The following is a 22185-nucleotide window of genomic DNA, read 5'->3' on the forward strand; positions in this document are numbered from 1 at the left end:
TGTCGAAACACCTACAATAGTAAGAACCTTACATGGAATTTACTATATATATTTCAGTGCCTTTGATGTGTAGATTTCTCTACTTATTGTTTGTTAATATTCTCTTGTGTTTGATTTTACGCCGCTTCAAGCAATATTCCAGCAATGTCACATCAATGCAAGTAGGCATAAGTATGTCAGACATTGCATAGTTCCAATGACGCACATGTTAACATCTACATTCCTGTCAGATACCAAAACTATGTCACTTAGCAGACCCCAGTTCCTCAAGGCGACTGTACCGCTACGACTGTCGTGAGTCTATGGGAGTTATGCTCATAGTAGCGCTATGATCACTTTGTCGAACGGGAACCAGGGTTGTATGCTTACATAAACCCCATTGAAACATGGTCGTATGTGCTAACGAGATGTTCCCTTCTTTGAAATCACTAAGAGATTGTTATATTACGATGCACTGGAAAATATTCAGCTTTGCTCCGACAGCATTTAACTATCAAGACCAGAAAAACAAGCGTAAAATTTCAGAAACCGTGCAAGCTCTCTTCAACAAAACCACAGAACGTAACCATTTTCTGAACTTTGTATTTATAATGTAACGTCGCAGTCTTTTTGTAGTCCGACTAATGATGAGCTAATGGAGAGCGGTCATCAAGGTCTGTTTGCGGAGATCGCAGTACGTACCTTTTGTTAGCAAACATTTTGTGTTAGATGAACTTGACAGGTGCAGTGTTCAATATTGTAAACCGCTGTTCTTCCACATAAATATGCTCAAGCTCAATGAGGAAAAAACAGAAACCAAAGAACAGACGCGAGAAGACCATTCTTACCCGTTCTACAGTCAAAGACCGATCTCAACTAACATCAACTAACCAAGTTATATTACGTGCACACCTGTAACATCACCAAGATCCGCAAGCTGCTGATCTCAAAAGATGCTACAAGCAAAAGTTGGTGAGGTCATTGGTATTATCCTGTGTGGACTATTGCAAAGTTCTACAAACAGGATCTCAGAAAAAAAATAAACAACCTACATAGTGTACAAAGCACAGCAGGAAGAATTGTACCCATGTCCCCAAAACGAGAGCATATAACACCAATACTCCGATGTCTGCACCGGTTGCCTATACAACAGAAAATCACATACAAATCCTTGTGCATAACATTCTAGTGCATCCAGGGTATAGCACCAGTCTATCTACAAGAACGCCTGAAGCCATACTTTCCATCTAGATCTATGAGATTACAGACCAAGAACTGCTGCACATTCAAAGAAAATACGGCCTGTGAAGAACGGATTTTCTCTTACACAGCAGCTGTCAAATTGAAAACCTGAAAAGGTGACAAAACTTCTCAAGTTTTAAAACTCTGCTCGGGACCAATCTCGTCCGGTTCGCATATCTCTAAAACGTTCCAACTTCAAAGCACTTTGAGCATGTCATTCAACGTGGATATTGCGCTATAGAAATTGATTGTGTGATTAAGTTCTTTAACAGGTTAAAGAAAGTATGCAGCAGAGTGGGTTTAGGTGATCCTGGCACAGTCAGTCTGGTAAGACTCATCAGCAGCCCTTGTCCTCTCCACACGCATCCAAGACAGGGAACAGGATTTCTCCCAGGAAACGCTACCTAGTCGAACACACCAAGAACTTTCAGAATATGCAGACTCCCCAACACTGTGGTCTTCTGCATTACCCAGAGTGTCAGAAGGGCTGTGCTCCCGGTGGAGAACCCGGATACTGCGCTGATCTGCGCCAAGAGATCAAGGGGTACCGACCCAAGGGCACCGAGAACAATGGGGAGTATGACTTCGGATGCAAGCGAGTCTTTCCAGAGGCAAGATCCGCATTTTAAGCATGGTTTTCCTGAATCGTGTCAATGACAGTTCTGTCAAAAAAGGAACAGAAAATTTAATGATATAAAAATATTCATTGGCGTTATCAAAAGGTGGAGGCTTGTTCGCTTGAATTCTTATTATTTCCCATTGGGTGTCATCATTATACTGAGGAGCCATCAGCTACCAAGTACTTGGGGTTTTAACAATGTGGTGTTACAAGTGCACATCTCCATAATGTGAGCTTGGACAGAGTGAGTTGACGTGTAGAGTCACATCGGCAGTATTGAAACCGCATGGTGACTTAAAAGGTAAAATACAATTAGTTAATTAATAGTCCTCTATATAGGAAAATCAACAAGTTAATCAAAAAGTATGTTTATAAGTAGCGTGTAACTATATATAGATTCACTATATTTAACAGTGCGCGAACCCATGAAGATCCCGGTAAAAGGTCTCGACCAATCACTGCTTTTCCTACGAGACAACCAACGGGATCGGTCAGTAGTGCGGTGGTCTTCCATCAGTTGCTGGCAATCTACAGCCCTTTTAATATTTTATTGGTGTCCTTGATGATATGTTTTATAATAATATGCCAGTTGTACCTGAGTGATACTCCAATAGTTTATTGTCCATCAACGACAGGTCTTAATCTTATAAATTTCTTCATCATTAATTCATAAACTGTCCTTGACACGATGTGGATGAGATATTACCGATGTGGCGCTAAATAGTAACTCACTCACTATCGGGATCGAGTGGTCAGATTTGTTTTCACATGTCATCGTATCCACATTGCATAGATCGATGCTCATGCTGTTGATCACTGGATTGCCTTGTCCATACGTTTCTTGCTATTTACATACCTATATGCTCAGATCTGCTGTGTGCGGGGTTAAGCAATAGACCAAACGACAACAGAGCATGATAAACACAAGATATTGCTGCACCAACAGCTAAAGGTACCGGTAGATCCCTTCACTAGGAACCACGGGTTCAGAACCAATATTACCCCAGCATGATATACATGACGCCTTCTCGTCTTGGCAGTTAATGATAATGTTAGCCAAACTAAAAGAACAAATATCCTATGATTTCTTTTAAAACCACGGCTGGATATAATACACGTTAACAGCTTTGGCTGTGGGTAACCCTCCCCAAGACCTATGTCAGCCATCTTCGAGAGGACAACCTAAACAAATCTCACTTATTAAATTCATTCTCCCAATTTAAAAATCGTATTTCATTAACAACGATGGGGTGAAATAAATATTGATCCCCAAATGGACCAATCAGGGTCTGATCAACAATGGTACAGCCATTCTGGAGGATGTTAAAACCATGCCATGATTTAGTCCATTAATGAGCCTAACAGTTTTGATGCCTGTTTTGAAAGAAAGAGATCTTCTTCAACATAGAGTAGTTTTCCTGTCCAATGACGATCGGACTTTATGGTATGGATCTGTTTGGGTTTTTAATATATGTATTGTTCTCCACACGGCATGGCAGATGTAACGTTATATATTTACTCACCCACCCACACAAGTATTTCCGCATACCAACTACTTTCTTGCCTGCTAGTTTCACATAAAATCCGTTTGCACGTGGACGTTTGAGTTCAGTTATTGTGTTAATGTGATGTCAACACGTAACACGCTACTGAATACACATGAGATCCAGCACCTTGTCCCAGTGTCATCATGTTCTAAACGTTTACCAATGATTAGTATTTTCATGTGACCTAGAGTAAAAGCAGTGGGCGTTAAGATATACCTGGAATATTTTTCAATGTGAAAGGACAACCATTGAATCTTAAGCAGTCATTATTTCATTACACATTTATTTCATTACACATTTACCGTAACTATTCTTTCATAACATACTTCGTCATGCAGTAGCAGCAACACTGATTAGCGACAGATGCTTATTTATTAAACACATACGCCATAAACAGTTTATACCATTCTAGAATCATCCATATAGGTCCATGAGTGCGTGTGATTAGCACCACCCTGGGGTCCAAACCTTCCCATAGTTTCTGGGGTCAGATGCAGGATCCCACTTGGGGGAAATGGCTGGCACCATCGTCTTCTTGTACTCTTCAAACCGGGCACGCAGCTTTGCCACCATGTCCGGCATCTGCTGTGCAAGGTCGTTGTGTTCAGTTGGGTCCTCTGGATGCGTATCAGAATATAGGTTAAAAGATGGAAGAAAGTATTATGAACAATATGCATCATGTTTGAACATGCATCCATTTTGTCAGTACACTTCAGTCAATCCAATCTAGTCTTTATCCAGCATTAACAATATGCATAATGGATGATGGTGGTGCAGGAGTCACTTAACTATGGTCAGGTCAAAAGAGGAAGAAAGCAGTATGCATCCAAAATGTTTTAACATGTATCTATTTTTGTCAGTACTCTTGAACGGGGCGGTGGGTAGCCTTGTGGTTAAAGCATTCACTCGTCACGCCGAAGACCCGGGTTCGATTTCCCACATGGGTACAATGTTTGAAGCCCATTTTCTGGCTTCCCCCGCCTTGATATTGCTGGAATATTGCTAAAAGCGGCGTAAAACTAAAGTCACTCACTCAGTACTCTTGAACTAGTCCCCTCTAGTCTGCATCCAATGGTAACAGTATGAATTGTGGGTGATGGTGGTGTGACAGTTATGTGACTATGGTAAGGCAATTTAAGGAGTATGGTGAGGCGATTCCATGAGTGTACGGCAGGTCTTGAAAATTCCATGGTATGAATTCATCAAGTATATGCCATTATGGATCACCGATAATAATAATACTTGGAACGGAGTGTACAAATGAGGGACATAAATGTGAGATTTTGCCATTGAATAATTACGTGTAGCCATGCCTACCTCTTATGTTGAAGAGATGGACCGGTTCATCACCCTTGATGTAAATCGTCGTTTCATATTGTTCATCGTTTGTTGCATTTTGTGGTCTATGCCAGCCGTCTGAACGTCCTGGGTACCCAAGGATGAGCTTGTAGTCCCCTACTCTGATACACAAGGATGCAGGCACATTGCTGGGTATGATTGGATTAATGATATCTTATTTCAAATTTGTGTTCAATTGGGTATGCAAGTGTTACGAGGGTGTGTTTTTTTCTAATTTTCACAATCATTGATTAGGTGAAAGTTATTACGGGTCACATTTCGCATCATATATGTTCAGTGGTAACAGTATTTTAGCGGCACGCCTTTTCACACAGCGCTTTAGAATTGCCTCCCTTGAGGCAACCTCTTGTATAAGAATCTGTTTTCACTGGTGGTAAACACGAAGCCGATCGAGAAAATTCTGAGTGAATGATGATACAACAACGCTTTGCTGGAAGGTTCAAGAATCTGATTCAGTATGTATAAAGGCAGGTTGCGGTGTTGACGGACACGCATGGACTCTCACTGGATACACATGTCTGCCTCGTCGTCTGTCTGTCAACATCGTCTAACCGGCATTGAAGACTGACATTTCGTGTCTGACCACTCTCATTGTAAACAAGCTCCATTTAATATTTCTGCTCTCACTGTAAATGCCAAGACTCTGGTGAGTGAATATTTGTGATCCATTACCTTATATTTGCGACTCAACTGCATTGTACTAGAAATCTGTAATGTGATTTGTTCTTTTTTGCTCAATATATTATGGAATACTTTAACCTTCTGTACCTTTTGTCACGGCAATTTATTAACCAGAAAAGCAAGTATGCAAATCGCCACAACAAACCGTACAGGTGAGTAGGTAGCATTTTGCATTTGATCTAATGCGGTGGTTGGCTGGTTAGTTGGTTAGTTGGTTAGTTTTTCGTTTAAAGCCACGCTCGACTATACCTCAGCTGTATAGTGCAGCTCGTAAAGAGACTGGACCAAGACGATCCAGTGATCAACAGTCAGAGCATCGATCCACGTCATCTAATGTGACGGTAAAACATCATAATACCTTATTCCAGCGTGACCTTCGAGTGGAACTTCAAAGTCGTCGATGTTATAGATGAACTCTGTCCTTGATGAGGGAAGGCCGTTTCGAATAGAATCCCAGTGACTCATTCCATCAATGGTTGTCTCTGTTCCCAAAAGGAAAAGAAAGGTATATGGCTACTGTACTGATGACTGACATGACATAGGTTACGGCAAATCTCCACTTAACCTTGGATGCATCTACGGTTCGGTTCGATTTTATAACTCCCTTGGTGGGCTTTTTTCATCCAATCAGGTGTCTGCGCTGGAAAGTGGAACGTACCAGTCACAACTCACTTTCGCTTCCTAAACTAACAGTATCTAACTGATTAAACATGGCAACACAAATGACACAAAAGTACTCTGAAAGAGGTAAGGGTTCTTGCATAGATTTTTTTCTTTCTGTTTTAAGTTTCTGACCTGTCAATTTCCCCCAAATCTGAGTCGCACCGCAAACAAACCGTCGCTGCTGCGACCGCTATCTTTGCTGACAATGGCAAGTTTGGTTGTAACGGCGTCATGTTTTTTAGCTTGTTGGCTTCTGTGAGAATGTGTAGCCATCAAAAGGATGTAACAAAATTATCGAACCGTAGATGCATCCAGTGTATAGTGGAGATTTATCGGAAAGTATACAACACCAAATCTCATATCACCGATTCTTTGAAGGTATAAACCTTCATTACCCGTGAAATATGAAGAGGACTCATTGATATTAACATCTTCATGAAATTCAGGGGGGAAACCTTTAGCCAAGAAGTAGGCATCCCGTTGCACCAGTTGTACAGAACTTTTCCTCTAACATGTAAATCTGCATGGGTTGGAAAAAACAAAACAATGCAATTTGGCCAGTAAGATTAACTTAAACGTCCAGCACATCGATGAACTAATATCGTTCAGTAATCGTCAAATAGCCAATTGCCTTCGACGGAAATTAAAAAGACAAATGAAAGCGTCTGAACAGTTATATATTTTATCAACGCTTAAAGATTCAGAGTGACAAAGCGATGATTTCAGTTTTCCAATAGTCAAGGTAAAAGTGATAACGATCTATGAATCTACATCGAAACATCGCTCAACGCAATAAACAAGAAGATGAAATCCGTTAAGTTGAATGTTTCATTTTCAACATTTTCACCAACTTCTAGAATGGCGATCAGACATTTAATATTCCAACAGCTCCAGTGTGTGGTGTTCACATTTCACTGCTTTTTAAGCACAATAGAGCTTGATTTATTTTTTAAGATTCCATTGACCGTCATACCGCTCTTGGTCAGAAGTTATGTGATCAAGGATACAGCATTCAAGGCATCAATATTGCTGATGTCTTTTAGTGGCATTTAATGTTGTTATACTATGACCAATATCTTTTATGGATAAACCTTCTTTTTGTTCTTCATAGGTCGACATCATAGCATCAACTGACAAAACAGATGTCCGATGCTATTCCTGTTTAGACTTTTACAATGCGTTCCCGAATTATTTCAGGTGAACAATTAGCTGGGCTAGCCACCCGTGTGACCGGATGCGGTCACCTTTTCGCGAACATCTGCTATCGTCACTATTTCACAGTGGTTCACAAACACTATCTCTGTCATCGTATCGCATGGTCCGGTCTATATACGTACAGTTGTAACACTGCAGAGGTTTCCTATACACGTGGAAAGAGTTTTGTTACTTCTATCTCACTACCTGCAGTTCCCCCGGCCGCAGACACTAAAGTGGGTTTCCAGTCGACGGCATGGATCATCCTAAAAAGAAGTAGAAGCGAACCCTACTTACAAGAACACATTCTTGGCTTGACTACAAAACTTCAGTTAGATAAAGTTTAAGTACAAAAAAATACATTAGGGATATATCTAATATAAGGTGTGCAGTGCATTATTGAACACGCCAGAAAGCATAGAAAATACAATGGTGAAGTAACTAGCGTCTGAAAATAAAAGAAGAAGCGTCATGTACCTTTGGCCTCTGGCCCACATACAGAATAAACAGAATGCAGGGTAACTTACGCTATCGGATGCTACATGGAGTTTGTAGCAATACTGATGTACTTCTATCTTTTCCTAAATTCCAGTTCCGATCAGCAATTCTGTTTGTATGGCAGGCTTCCATTTAGGGTTATAATTTTATGATACAATTTGGATCACCATCATTTACACAGATATCAAAAATAGGTTTATTTAGTCAAGTGTCCTATATGGTGTTACCCATCATATGTAGTCTTTATCCTCTTGAGCCCCGCACCGTACATGAACGATGTTCCTCTCGTTCCTCCTTCCCAGATGGTGCGCTTCCCTCCTCTCAACGGCCAGTTGTTGGCATATACGTCAAGAGGGCCTCCATTCTGTATGGTTAACATTGTATTTTGTAGTAAAGTAACAGTTACTTGGCAATTTCACGAAAAGCATCCAAGAACAATTCCAGCACCTTGAAGAACCAAAATTTATATCTTTTGTATCTTATTTTTACCAAACATGCACACAGAGCGGTTCAGTTGATTGTTCAAGCAGTCATTTGAAGAATGTTTTATGTTTCTATTGTGCAACGTGTTAATGTTAAAAATGATGAATAGGGAATAAGAGATATATTTTCAATGAGGGTAACTCACACTGTCGTAATCTGAATCTAATCCAATTACTGATCATGAAATTACCATCTTCAAGAAACTCAAAGCATTTCTCTTATTTGCGTTGTTTTTTCCTGATAATCTTGGAGTTGTAATGGACTCACGTCTGTTGTAAACAAAATTAGGGTGTTTTCAAACAAGCCCCGATCCTTCAGGGCTTGGGTAACATTTCCAACCGCTTCATCCAGCGCAGACACCATTCCTGTATGCATTGAAAGTAACTACCAAGCCATTTGAACAGTACGTCAGATAGTCGAATATTGTGCGCCACGCAGATACATTGGATACATTGAGCGGATTTCATACTCTTGCCAAGCCCACTTGCTTAACTGGGTAATACTCTTTAGAGTGGCGGAATAATTGTGACAATAATTAGAAGGTAAAGCTACTCTGCTTTGAAGTCTGCGATCCTTTATCGTTGATTTAACACCGCTAAATGTAATATGGAAACCGAACACGTGACGCGGCTGCTGAAAGAGGGCTTCGTTTTCTGGATTTAACTTGGACATGTACTTTTGAAAGGGTACAAACAAAAAAGTCAACCTGTTCATTGTGTTCATACGCGGTGACTTTAAATAGCGGTCCTTAAACTGTCATTTAAGAACGGTTTTGATGAGCTCTCAGCCAATCAGAAACCAGCACCACACATTGTCGTGCTAGAATTGAATATTAATAAACTCGATAATCGATCTATGATAACTTGCTTGGTCAGAAATAAAACAGAAAACTGGGACTGAAACTAACATAGATTCAATGCATATTGTTTTGTTGGAAATATTAACTTGAACGTACACACCACAGTACTTTCTCCGCCCTTCGTTTATGACGCTTGGATACATATTCTCGTACTTCTTAGGCACCTGTGATGTGACAGATTCGAGGTGTATATATTGAGAACCGGAATGAATTCATTACATTGTAAACAAATAAAGACATGTTTAAGGGTAACGCCCGCGTGAAAAGTGTTCCAGTTCATCGCTCTTGTGAAACTAACAAGCACAGTGTAGGAACAAAGAATCAAGTACATATAACTAGCAATTGAACCCATGACCATAGGCGTCCAGAGAAGACAGGGCCATTTGTAGCTCTGTGAAATTGTGACAACAGATGTGACTATCTTAACAACAATGTCTTTCTGTAGTAATCACACTGACACTCTACACACTCTGCTAACAACAAATCCGATGGAAATACACCAGTAAACGTTTTCAATTCTCTGATCTCCCTTACCTCAATAGGTTCATGTACATTCTGATAAGGTAGATACATAAACAGTGGTTGTGATACGTCATGTCGATGGATAATGTCAACGGCCCTCTGGGTGAAGGTGTACTGAAACGAATGTAAGCAAGAGCCAAACCATTAAACGACCGAAGATTTAGGTTTGTTACAACAGGTAATACGAAAATGTGAATATGTCAACTGAATGTAATGGCACATTGAAGTGCATACTTACCATGAGTAAAATACATTTAAGAACACGTTCGTATTGGCTACAAATACTACGGAGGCTTACCGACAAAGTTTCTTTACATACGTACAGCAGAATATTCACCAGAATAGTTTCTTGCCGGAAGCTCATTGTCCCTGTAGTCAAGATACCCGCCTGACAAAAAGTGAAAGTGGCTCTGATCAAAATGCATTTGCCAACAATGCATACCAAATATTTAAATTCACGAAATATCGCTCACAAGGAGTGAAATCACAACATAGAACAATGCGTACCGACAGAATGATTGAAATAGCCTTCATTCCCATTATAGTAACCAAAGAAAGTGTCGAAGCCTCGGTAGGTTGGGGTGCACTCCCACTTGCAGAAACCCAGGTGCCATCTGAAATGACACTACAGATGGTGATGCTCCACAAGGTCATTAGGTGACTGTCAAGTATTTTGTCATTATCACATATACCAAAACTTTGTCATGCCTAGCTATAATGTCCATGAAATTTCATGTGCATCCAGGAACTTTGCTTATGTAGAATCAGTTGGGTATATGGAGAATCTCACCCAAGTGTCTACTGATATCAAATATGTCAACACGAGTTCATAAAGTAACAAATAGCCGAGTGTAATTGATATCAGTGGACAGGAGGGTGAGATTCTATATATCATCCAAAATCAGTCTTCATTAGTTTCCAATGAAAAATGTACATCATCAGCACTGACATTAGATTTGCAATGCTACGATGCCATAGCATTGTGACGTCATCAAGTTCATGACGTCATGGCATTGTCAGAGCATCTGTCCAATCCGTCAAAGTGTCGAAACCGGCATAAAATCTCAGTCCCGTCTGTGGCTTGGACATTTATCATCAGCTCTACAATCCGGCAGGTTGTCTAAACTGGATTGTTTCTTCAGTCCTGATGAGTGCCGGTTTAGACAGCCTCCACTGTATTTCGTTGCTTTTCTTTTTTTCACTTTCATAATATCTGAGACACTGCTCAGTGATACCCAGGAGCGATATTACTACGACTATAATCAAACATGTACGAATTAGTCCACGAGACAACCTTTTTGGTTGGCATCATTATGGAGCTATGTCCAAAGATGTTTTCACTGGTTCCAGTGAATGCCAATGTTCATTTCTACCTTCTCTGTAACGCAGTACCTACTTTCCTATCATGTGCGTCGCGTAGCCGAGTTTCTTCAGTTCCTGGGGCAGGAATGTATAGTTGAGAGGCACACACGCTGCTTGGCCACGGTGAATGGTCGCATGCTAAAAACATTTATCTTTTTACTAAATTGCGATATTTGCATCTGACAACACGAAAATTAGTACAGGCAGCAATGTGAATTATTAACAACGGGAGCCATAAGTAGATGTACACAGTGATATAGTCTATAACAAAATACTTTAAGAAAACGTTCGTTGAAAATCAGGACAGAGCATCTCATGATAGGAGCTTGTTTCAAGAAGAGTCATTTGAAAGCGCGAAAAGAGCAAGTGAATAACGATATTAGTATTCGCAGAGCTGGACAATATTCCTAAAGACAGCTCGCATTCGTCCAAAGACTTTCGACTTGTCTAATGTTACATCAAACAACATTATTACTTGCGTGCCTGCGTGGAATGGATACATTCCACTCATGAAAGCAGTACGGGATCTGAAACAACGAGTGCGTAGACACGTGTGTACTGCTATCACATAATCACATAGACAGGTAAAAACACAAGTCCACATAAAACCTGTTCAGTTGTCAACTTTAGTTGTCTCTGATATTTGTTTGACGACATTGACCTCGGCAGTTAGAAATTGCAATTTATACTTAACGTATGGATGTGTGTGTATCTGATCCACGTGGTATTTTTGGTATTTCGTGACAACGAAGAATGAACAATATCACAACAGTTTACGGGGTGCACAGTGGCTGAACGTATGCATTCTCAAAGATGATTCCTTCTGTGGCCAGTTTGTCGATGTTTGGGGTCTTCATGTCCGGATTCTGGTAACCAACATCATTCCAACCTGTTTAAAAAGGTTATATGTAAATAAAGTGACCCCTTAATATCCGGATATTGAGACTACACACCGCCAGGTTATGATGTAACATTGACATGGACCAGTTTGTTTTAGTACATATTGAATCTGCATTGTGTTCTAGTGGCCTTCACAGTATAAACTCACCTAGGTCATCTGCCACAATAAATAGAATGTTAGGACGATGCGCTGCTGACAATGGTAGGCCACACAGGAGCAAAGCGACGAGCTGTAGAACCTGCATTACGTTTGTCTGCTATTGAAACAGTAAGACAGTTGGCTTTATTCTCTCTGTATACAGACATTTCAGCGTCATCGACGTGACCGACAAATGTTATCTCAGCCTTGACATACTTCTCTGGTATATGTCATGATCAAGTTTAAACCATCACCGAGCTACATTTGGGTACATTTATTGACGTTTCAGCATGTTCACGATCGCAATGTTGTGTGCAGGATATTACCTTAACAGTTTAAAGATCCGTTTCATAAACCGTGAATCATGGAATGTTTACGGCGGTTCATCTATACATTCCTCTCAGATAACGAAAATATGTTGATTAGTTTATTGTAGACATGTGCAGTCTTTCGCAAGCGTGGAACGCAACGGACTACAATTTGGTCATAACGTACACTTTCAGATTACCATGTTACTTATGTTTTCCTGTGAATTTAACTCCATGGATGTGGGCCTTGTTTCTGGACACCCAAAGTTCTAAATAACCACTGGCCGGGTAGCCCAATACTACATAAAACTTCCACTGGCTAATGAAAGAATGACTGTAGCCCGGTTTGCTAGTGTAAATGTTCAGCCTGTAATAAATTTAGTATTTTTTGTTTTGTTTTCAAGCCGACAATTCTGATCTCACTGAAACTACAAATGAAACTGAAATGCTAATCCGTTTCTAAGACGAGTCGTGATAGGAAGAGTTAAGAAATAAGCACCTATCAAAATAGCCGACGCATATTTCATCATCTGCAAATGACGCCATATTGACAAACATGCCGAAACGCCAGGCAGATATTGAAAGGCCTCGTTATTGTTAACAAGGAGAAGAAGAAAAGTGGAAGAATAAAGGGAATCTGATTGAGAATATGAAAATTCAAAGCACGAAAGAAATTTTATATCGAGTTCCAGCAAACGTTTCAACATTCCAAGAAAATAAAACGGAATGTATGTCATTTCTACGTATGGGATGTTACAGCTGCATATTTGCTCTATTTCAGTCAAACATCAAATACAATATGATACAATAAGAGTTATTGGCTGATATACCAAATGTTATCAAACTTTATTTGCTGGGACTAGGTGAAGTGATATTGTTAACTGTTTGAAAATTAAAGCGCCTTTTATTATTGTATGACGTTGCTGGTTGTTATATATAGTATTCTTTATTTATGATAAATGATATTCCAATGATTTTTCATAGTACAGCCACAAGCCTTATCAGATGTCATGGAGCACAATTTGGGAGTTGTATGGAGACAAATGTGAAAATGTGCTGATGTTGAAAGACCCGAAACTCACTCTACCAGCTTCTTCTGCTGACTGTGAAAGAGGCTTCTCTAAGCTTGAGACAATAAAATTTAAAAACTGAGCTGAGAAACAAAATAAAGCCATCCATTGTATCATACTCCCCAATGTGCAGGTCAACACAGAAAAGTGTATCTGAATATGATTGCACAGAGGCAGTGTACCACTGGCTGAAAATGAAAGACAGGAGGTGTAGTAAGCTTGTGTCAACAACTACAACGTAACTTCATGAACATACTCCCATCCCTCTTGAGCCAAGTAGGAGAGCTGAGCCTGGACCTGGAGTTGCACAAACACGATGACAGTTGTGACAGATCTTTTGATTCACTCTCAGGATGGCCTGAATGTGATGATGAGCTTGTTACCTTTTGCCTGACAGCGCGCTTATATGGACTTTGAATCGTATTAAAACCTGGAATTCGTGCTGAATCATCATGTCTTGACAATTTGAAACGACGTTTAACTTTGAACTTTATGAATGAAATAATAACTACTTTTGAGAGCGTTGTACCTTTATTTAGAGTAGTAGTAGTAGTAGTAGTAGTAGTAGTAGTAGTAGTAGTAGTAGTAGTAGTAGTAGTAGTAGTAGTAGTACCCGCATGCCTGCCGAAGGTAATGTCTTATGATGGAGAGAGTCTTTCATCCTGGAATAACCACTGGGCCAGATCAGACAAAGAAGAAACACAATGCTATCCAATGTTTAAAATGTTAGATGCATGATCAGAGGCAGGGAAGATGACTGCATCCGGCAGTCTTCAATCCAGGCTCTCTATTTGTCAAAAATGTCTGGCACCTGTGCTGCCAAGTCGATGTCTATCAAACGTGACCAACGCGAAGTCTGCTTATGGCGTAATGTGTTCGCAACGTTATTTGTGTGAAGAGGCAGGTGGTATTTGCTTCAGTATCTACCACGTATATTGTCCAGATACACTGGCTATCACCTTTGAGCTTAAAACATAGCGAGTCAACCCCCCTCTCTGTTCCGTTCATAGGCTGTTGATGGAGAGAGGTCGGCAATAAGGTGTTTTTATTTATCTGCTTCAGCCTGATTTCTTGTCAATTAAGAATGTACAGAGTGATTTCTTCTTTACAACACCATTATTCATAATTAAATAGCTATTGTTTGTGCATCTAGCACGTGTGTTGTAGAGATCACATTACAGTACGTGTTGACATAAAACATATCGTTCAATGTCCTGTTCCGTGTGTATTGAAAACATCAGGGTTACAATGTAGTGCAGTGTGAGGTAAGATAAGTTGTTCATTGGTCACGAGGGGGTCATGGGTTGATGTACCCTGGATGCTTGTTTTCGTTCCGTGAGCCCCAGCGGGGTGACAACCACGTTTCCTGTTTCCATGAGGGCAAGTTTGTCTTGTCCATAGTCGTGTGTTTGTGCGGACTAATAGATATTCTTTCCTGAAACTGTGCGAACTCAAAATCAAGGTTGCAGGTGGTGCCTGGTGCTACTTTGGTTGTAAGTTTATTTCGTTATGCCCTTGTCCGGGGTTTGTCATCTTCTGATGACGTTTTCCTAGTAAAGATTCCTAATGCTAAAGTCAAGACTAAGCACTGAAATTGCAAAAGACCTTGAAAAAGAAACTCGTGTCTCATGTCTTATGTCTGTGATGTGCCCGTGGACTTTGTTGGACAATGTCATTACTGACTGGAGTGCATCTTCATAGTCTGACGGTAGTTACACAATATATGTACTGAGGTGAAATTGGTGAATACCAGGAACCGATGACAGCAGAATTTGTCATATCAACTACGTTTGATCCATTGCATAGAGAAACGAACTGCAAAATATGGCATAGAAGAGAAATTGAAGAATGTCGTTGTTATGCCTTATACGAAATACATAGAATTGATGACTACATCAAGACGTCAATTACGTGTGCACATTTGACCAACTGAATGGACTATTGACAGATTCAGATGATTGAATATGACAAGATGGTCTGAGCTTTTTAACCCCAGATTTACTTTACCTATACAAGTTATCATCTTGACAGCCCATCTCGAGGGCTTCACAAATTACACCGGCCATGTCATCAATCATTCCATGGACTGGCCAGCCGCGTCTTGAAAAGACTCACTGCAGTCAAGCTGACTGCACGTGTAATGAACTGAGAATATACACAAGTACAATTTTAGATCATGGCATATATCAAACACAGCCCCGTTCCAGCAAACGTTTCAAAATTCCAAGAAAATAAAACGGAATGTATGTCATTTCTACGTATGGGATGTTACAGCTGCATATTTGCTCTATTTCAGTCAAACATCAAATACAATATGATACAATAATCAAACAAACTCCCGCTCTGTTCGATTTGCACTAAGTAGTGGTGTTTTAGTACAACTTTGCTCGTAACACAAAGGTACACAGGTCACAATCCCTTGTTTTCACTGCTTGGTGTAATCAAAGAAACCAAACGGCGAATGTCCGGGGGTATTGTTTTCATGAAATACTATTTTGACATCAGACATATTGATGGTAAAGTCAACACTATTACTGACGCATGGTAAGGAGTTGGCTGAAATGGTGAAACGGTGGAGATGAAAATGTGGAGAATATGTTATGACAGAGTCATATATTGTTAAGCAGTGGTGTTATTGCAGTACATTGTTTCAGTTAATATGGAGCAGACGTTTATAAAATTCTGTCTTGATAGTACTTGGTTGTCAGTACATGTACTACTATCTAATGGTGTGGTGTGAAAGTTACAGCTACGGAGAAACTTGCATTCACACGTTGAACTCATTTGCATGCAGGTAAGTAGCTTCAGTCATTGTGTTCATGTAGAGGTCGACACGTAACACACAATGGCATGCATATCAGGCGCAAACCTTTGTCCCAAGATCAGCATGTACTGAATGTTTATCAAATGGTATTTACATGTGACGTGAAAATGATATAGTGGCGGACAAAGCATACATAGATTATTACTGAATTTAAGAGGACGGTCACTGAGTAAGTGGATGATTGAAGTCACATGGGTTATATTTCAGCCACATATTGACTAGAAGAACTTATAAATTCACGATAACCTCGGTTAAATTATTAAAAACCTGTTGACGAAGGAAAGTAAAACAACTAAAAAATCACAGAAAAGACCTTTAGCATATACCTTTCATGTTTGAGTCTATATTGAACAATGCCTATGCGAAACAGTCGTCTATAGATCACCAGCGCTAAGCCTTCCACAGTCAGCGTTTACTTAAACATTTGTCATAATTGTTTTTTCATGCAGAAAAAAATGAAACAGTTTATTATGCACACACGACAAAAACATTTTACACATTTTATATCAGAATGCCCCATGCACTGACGTAAGTACATATGATTAGCACCACCCTGGGATCCAAACGTTCCCATAGTTTCTGGGGTCCGCCGCGTGATCTTGCTTGGGGAAATAGGCTGCCACCATCGTCTTCCTGTACTCCTCAAACCGTGCGCGCAGCTTGGAAACCATGTCCGGCATCTGCTGTGTAAGATCGTTGTGCTCAGTCGGATCCTCTGGATATGAATCAGGATATTGATTAGAAGGATGGAAGAGAACTTTATGAACTAAATGCATCTATCTCAGGTCCTCAAGTGCCCACGATATGAACAGATCCCAGGTATAGCACTATGGATCATCGATAACGATTACTGTAAAAACCGAGTGCTCACAACGATTTCCTGCTCGACACGAAGGAAATATATTTACCATTACTGTTTTGTTAATCACTGCTTACCTCTGATGTTGAAGAGATGGACGGGGTTATCTCCTTTGATGTAAATTCCCTTTTCAGTTTTTTCAGCTTTTGTTGTGTTCTTGGGTTTGACCCAACCGTCAGAACCTCCAGGATACCCGAGGATCAGCTTGTAGTCCCCTACTCTGACACACAAGGAAGTAGACACATGAAACGCTTACTTCTTGCCTTACCCGACAAATGACTATATTAATGATAGTCTATAATTGCCTGAGATTCATACAGCTAATTTGACAGTATGTTATACGAGGGTGAAACATTATATAATACCTTATGCCAGCATGTCCCTCGAGTGGAATTTCAAAATCATCAATGTTGTAGATGAACTCTGTCCTTGATGAGGGAGACCGTATCGAATAGAATCCCAGTGATTCATTCCATCAATGGTTGTCTCTGTACCACAGACAAAACGGAAGTTTGATGGCAACAATGTTGATTATTTGCAGCATCGTTTTGTCAAACTAACGGATTGTCATCTCACCGATTCTTTGAAGGTATAAATAGGAGCATCTCACTACCTGGAGTTCCCCCAGCCGCAGACACTAAGGTGGGTTTCCAGTCGACGGCGTGGATCATCCTGCAAAGAGGCAGAAGTGATTATTACTTCCAAAGACCAAATCCTTGAAAGATTATCTACAGAACGTTAATCAGATACATTATATGTACAAAAGAGTCTATTAAGTAGAAATTTATATCGAATGTAATACGAAATGTTATTGTAAACCAAAAGTCACTGTGATCTGTAATCAGGCTGGTTGAAAAACATGATCAAATGGTATTAGATTTCCAGCGTCTGGAAGACTGTTCACTGCGTATCAACACGTAGAAACATCGCAAACAATTGATTTGTTGTGTCATCAACAGTGGTCATTCAAATCATATTGTGACGTAAAGCTAGAATGACGTCACAAATGAGCAACTCCAAATGCTACCCTGGGAACCAGCTGAAACGGCCAGCTGATGACACTTCACTGTTGTACCCATATTCCATGTAAACGAGTGCAGACAAGAAAACCCTTCGGTTTACTGTTTTGCTTATTGCCGGAGGTTTCAAATGAAATATTTCCGTGCTTTAAATACCCAATAACACCCGGAAAGTGGCCAACACATAATGTTTATCTCCTAATTGAAGTTGAATTGAATATACTAGCATGCAAGGAAATTACACTGGTAAAGTAACAAGAGTGTAGCAATATTGACATGCTATGGAAACATGACACATACATTTTTAACATCATAAAAATAATGTGGGTATTTATATTGCGCTACATCCATATACTAATACCCGCTCATGGCGCTACAATACTATAGGAGAACAAAGTATTTAAATTATAGCGATATACAGAGAGACACTGAAACGTAGAAAGTCTAGTAACAGCCAAGACGAAAAGGTGGGTTTTTAGTGATGATGTAAATGTGTCCAATGATTCTGCAATCTTGATGCGAGTGGCCAAGTTGTTCCAGAGACTGGCAGCTGCGTGTTGAAATGATCTTTTCCCGTAGGAAAATGGTTTCTTGTGTTCATCCGGGTCTTTATGTCGGAAACGCAAATGTCTATGATCTGTATGTAGATCAGTGACTGGAGATTACAGATTAGCTTTTCTCAAACCGTTATTCTGATCAGTTGTTATATTTATATTCTACTTAGGGTCATATAATGTAATTTAAATCATTATCAGTTATACACATAGCGAAAATAGGTTTATTAAGTCACGAGTTACGGTCTTATTTGGTGTTACCCATCACATGATGTCTTTATCCTCTGGAGGCCGGCTCCATACATGAAGGATGTCCCCCTCGTGCCCCCCTCCCAGATGGTGCGTTTCCCTCCTCTTAGGGGCCAGTTGTTCCCATATAGGTCGATAAGGCCTCCATTCTGCAAATTTAGCATTGTGTTTGGTGGTAGAATGACTTCATGGAAAAAAGCAACCTATAATAATTGTATTTAAAACTTCCTTAACTTCATCAACGTACATCGCGGTTGAATGTAGACTCAAAGCAGTTTTATGTTCAATGCTTTTAGGTTCCTTTCATGATACATGTACACGTTTGATAGTAATGAACAGGAAATATCGGATCTATTTTCGCTGTTGACTACAATGACGTTAAGTCAGTCTGTCACATTCTGAACCTAATCCAATTAGTGAAAATACCGAGTACGCAAGCATGGTACACACATCATTTTAGTAAAATAATGAATGTTTCTCCCTGTTAAGCCTGGAGTTGAAATTGACTCACGTCAGTTGTAAACAGAATTAGGGTGTTTTCAAACAAGCCCCGATCCTTCAAGGCTTGGGTAACATTTCCTACGGCTCCGTCCAAGGCAGACACCATTCCTGACAAGTCATTTGAACAGTATTTCATATGTAGTTTGAGCCGACATCGTTCGCCACAGTTTCATTGACACGTAGAACAAATGAATATGAACCCACAGGATGAACTGGACACATCTCTCTAATGTGACGAAACTCACAAGAACAATAATTTAGTATTAGTATACTCAAGAGATCCTTAATAGTTTGCTGTCTTGGAGACAATGTAGAGAATTGGGATTGGGACTGAGCATGAGCCAACACTGCGTAAATGTTTCTTGGGAGAAGTGACGTGAATGTGCATACCACTGTACCTTCTTCCTCCGTCGTTAATGATGTTCGGATACATATCCTCGTACTTCTTCGGTTCCTATAATGTCGCAAATTTGAGGTGGATATATTGAAAAACGGAATTCATTTATTACATTGTAATAAAGAAAAAGTGTTCCAGTTTATCGCTGTTGTGAAACAAGCACAAAGCAGGAGTTTAGAATCCAATATATGTTATGATGACCATACGCGCCCAGAGAAGACAGGGTCATCTGTGCCCCTGAAATGATTCATGCATTTCTGACTATAGATAAGACTATCTTAACTACAATATCTATTGACGGTAATCACACTGGCGCGCTGCTCAAAAAAGGAATTGAACTTGTGTCCGTGGTCCATTCCTTGATGTTCCTTACCTCAATAGGACCATGCACATTCTGATAAGGGAGGTACATAAACAAAGGTTTTGATACATTATGTCGATGAAAGATGTCAACGGCTCTCTGGGCGAACGTGAACTGAAATGATAACACGAACGTATGCAAATTTCAAACCACTAAACGAATGAGGATTTAAATCCATCACAAGAGTTCAGATTTTCAGACACGTGTTCGTGATTGATTTAAATGCAGTGAACAGTTACCCCACGAATTGTATTTGCGTACATACAGCAGAATATTCCCCAGAATAGTTCCTCGCCGGAAGTTCATTGTCCCTGTAGTCAAGATACCCGCCTAACAAAAAGTGAAAATAGCTTTGATCAAAATGCATCTGTCAGCAATCAATAGCAACAATCTTCATTCACAACACCTAAGTTTTGTTTTTTCAGTTATTCAAGTAAAGTGATACCTACCTACAGAGTGATTGAAATAGTGCTCAGCCCCATTATAATATCCAAAGAATGTATCTAAACTTCGGAACGCTGGGGTGCACTCCCACTTGCAGAAACCGAGGTGCCATCTGGAATGATATAACAGATGAGGATGCTCCACAGTGCCATTTAGTAACTGTCACGGATTTTGTCATCACATATGTATGCACGTTATCACGATTAGCCATGACGACCCTCAAAGTGTGTGCGCAACACGGGATACATAATCATACATATACAATTGTTTCAACGAGAATAGAAATTTGGCTGTCACTTGAGGATTTGCCTTTTGAGTTGTGTCATGAAATGAAATAAGTTGCTGAATAAACAATCATATGTTCTCAGGTGACAACATGAAAATTACTTTATTCCACAACGTGAATTATTAAAGAAAACCGGAAGTAGCTGTACATAACAATGGGGTATTCAACGATCTGCTTTAACAAACATTGTGGTGAAAATCAGGACAACTCGCAAAATACCTTTCGACCTTTGCTATACTCAAAGACATAATTACCTGTGTGCCTGCGTTGAATGGATACATTCCACTCATAAAGGCTGTGCGGGATCTGAAACAGTGGGGGTGTAGACACGTGTGTAACATCATCATCATCATCATCATCATCATCATCATCCTCATTTTTATTACCGTAATTTTACAAATACATGCAAAACATCAGGGGGGTATTTTTCAAAATATATCGCATTTCAGGCTAACATGGGAAACATGGAAAAGTCTCAAAGCAACTATGTGTGTAACAATGTCACTTAATTACGTGCGCCGTAAAACACTGGTACACAAAACAACATCTTCATTTGTCACCTTTAGCTGGTTTTGGTTTTACCACACTTTATCTCTTCTAAATGGATGACTTAGTTTAAGCAGCATTAAACTGCAATGTACAAGTAACATATAAATGGATTCGCGTGATGTTTGTGACTTGACAATAACAGAGCGATTTACGGGGTGCACAGTGGCTGAACGTATGCATTCTCGAAGATGACTCCTTCTGTGGCCAGTTTGTCGATGTTTGGGGTCTTCATGTCAGGATTCCGGAAACCAACATCATTCCAACCTGTATAGACACAAAGAGTCCGATTAGTGTGCGTGTATGTAGACTATAACCCGCTAGGTTAAGACGTATAAATTGACATTTGGCATTTTCTTTTAGAAGGCATTTTTCTTGAATTGTTTCCCAGAGGCATTTACTTTGTCCACTTACCTAAGTCATCTGCCACAATAAACAAAATATTAGGGCGCTGCGCAGAGGACAACGGTAGGACACACAGAAATAGAGCAAGGAGCTGTTGAACCTCCATCGCATTTGGTTGGAATAAAAAAAATAACACCGCTGACTTCACTCTCCCTGTATTTAAACCTTTCAGTGTCCTGGTCGTGACTGACAAAGCCTATCTCTACTTTGACCTACATCCTATGGTATGTTACGGTATCAAGCGTATTCAATCAAGGAGGGGCGTTTGAGCATGTTTATTGAAATTTCAGCAAATCTACGATCGCATCATTTTGA

At 40.0% G+C, this 22185-nt stretch overlaps 1 protein-coding gene and 1 pseudogene across 1 annotated transcript; both read right to left on the reverse strand.

Moving 5' to 3' along the window:
- Positions 1 to 3740: 3740 nt before the first annotated feature.
- LOC137268194 (arylsulfatase B-like) lies at positions 3741 to 12238 on the reverse strand. Its single transcript, XM_067802728.1, has 14 exons — positions 12057 to 12238; positions 11786 to 11897; positions 11484 to 11535; positions 11043 to 11146; positions 10154 to 10260; positions 9970 to 10034; positions 9659 to 9760; positions 9225 to 9288; positions 8533 to 8630; positions 8010 to 8146; positions 7492 to 7550; positions 5786 to 5909; positions 4705 to 4847; positions 3741 to 4004 (listed from the first exon to the last, which is right to left on the reverse strand). The coding sequence occupies exons 1-14, from the start codon at positions 12151 to 12153 to the stop codon at positions 3832 to 3834; spliced, it is 1437 nt and encodes a 478-aa protein (XP_067658829.1). The 5' UTR covers positions 12154 to 12238; the 3' UTR covers positions 3741 to 3831.
- A 4553-nt stretch (positions 12239 to 16791) lies between these two features.
- Positions 16792 to 21976, reverse strand: LOC137268406 (arylsulfatase B-like; annotated as a pseudogene).
- Positions 21977 to 22185: the final 209 nt, after the last annotated feature.

Source organism: Haliotis asinina, chromosome 16 (assembly GCF_037392515.1).
Source record: "Haliotis asinina isolate JCU_RB_2024 chromosome 16, JCU_Hal_asi_v2, whole genome shotgun sequence".
Taxonomy (NCBI): Eukaryota; Metazoa; Mollusca; class Gastropoda; order Lepetellida; family Haliotidae; genus Haliotis; species Haliotis asinina.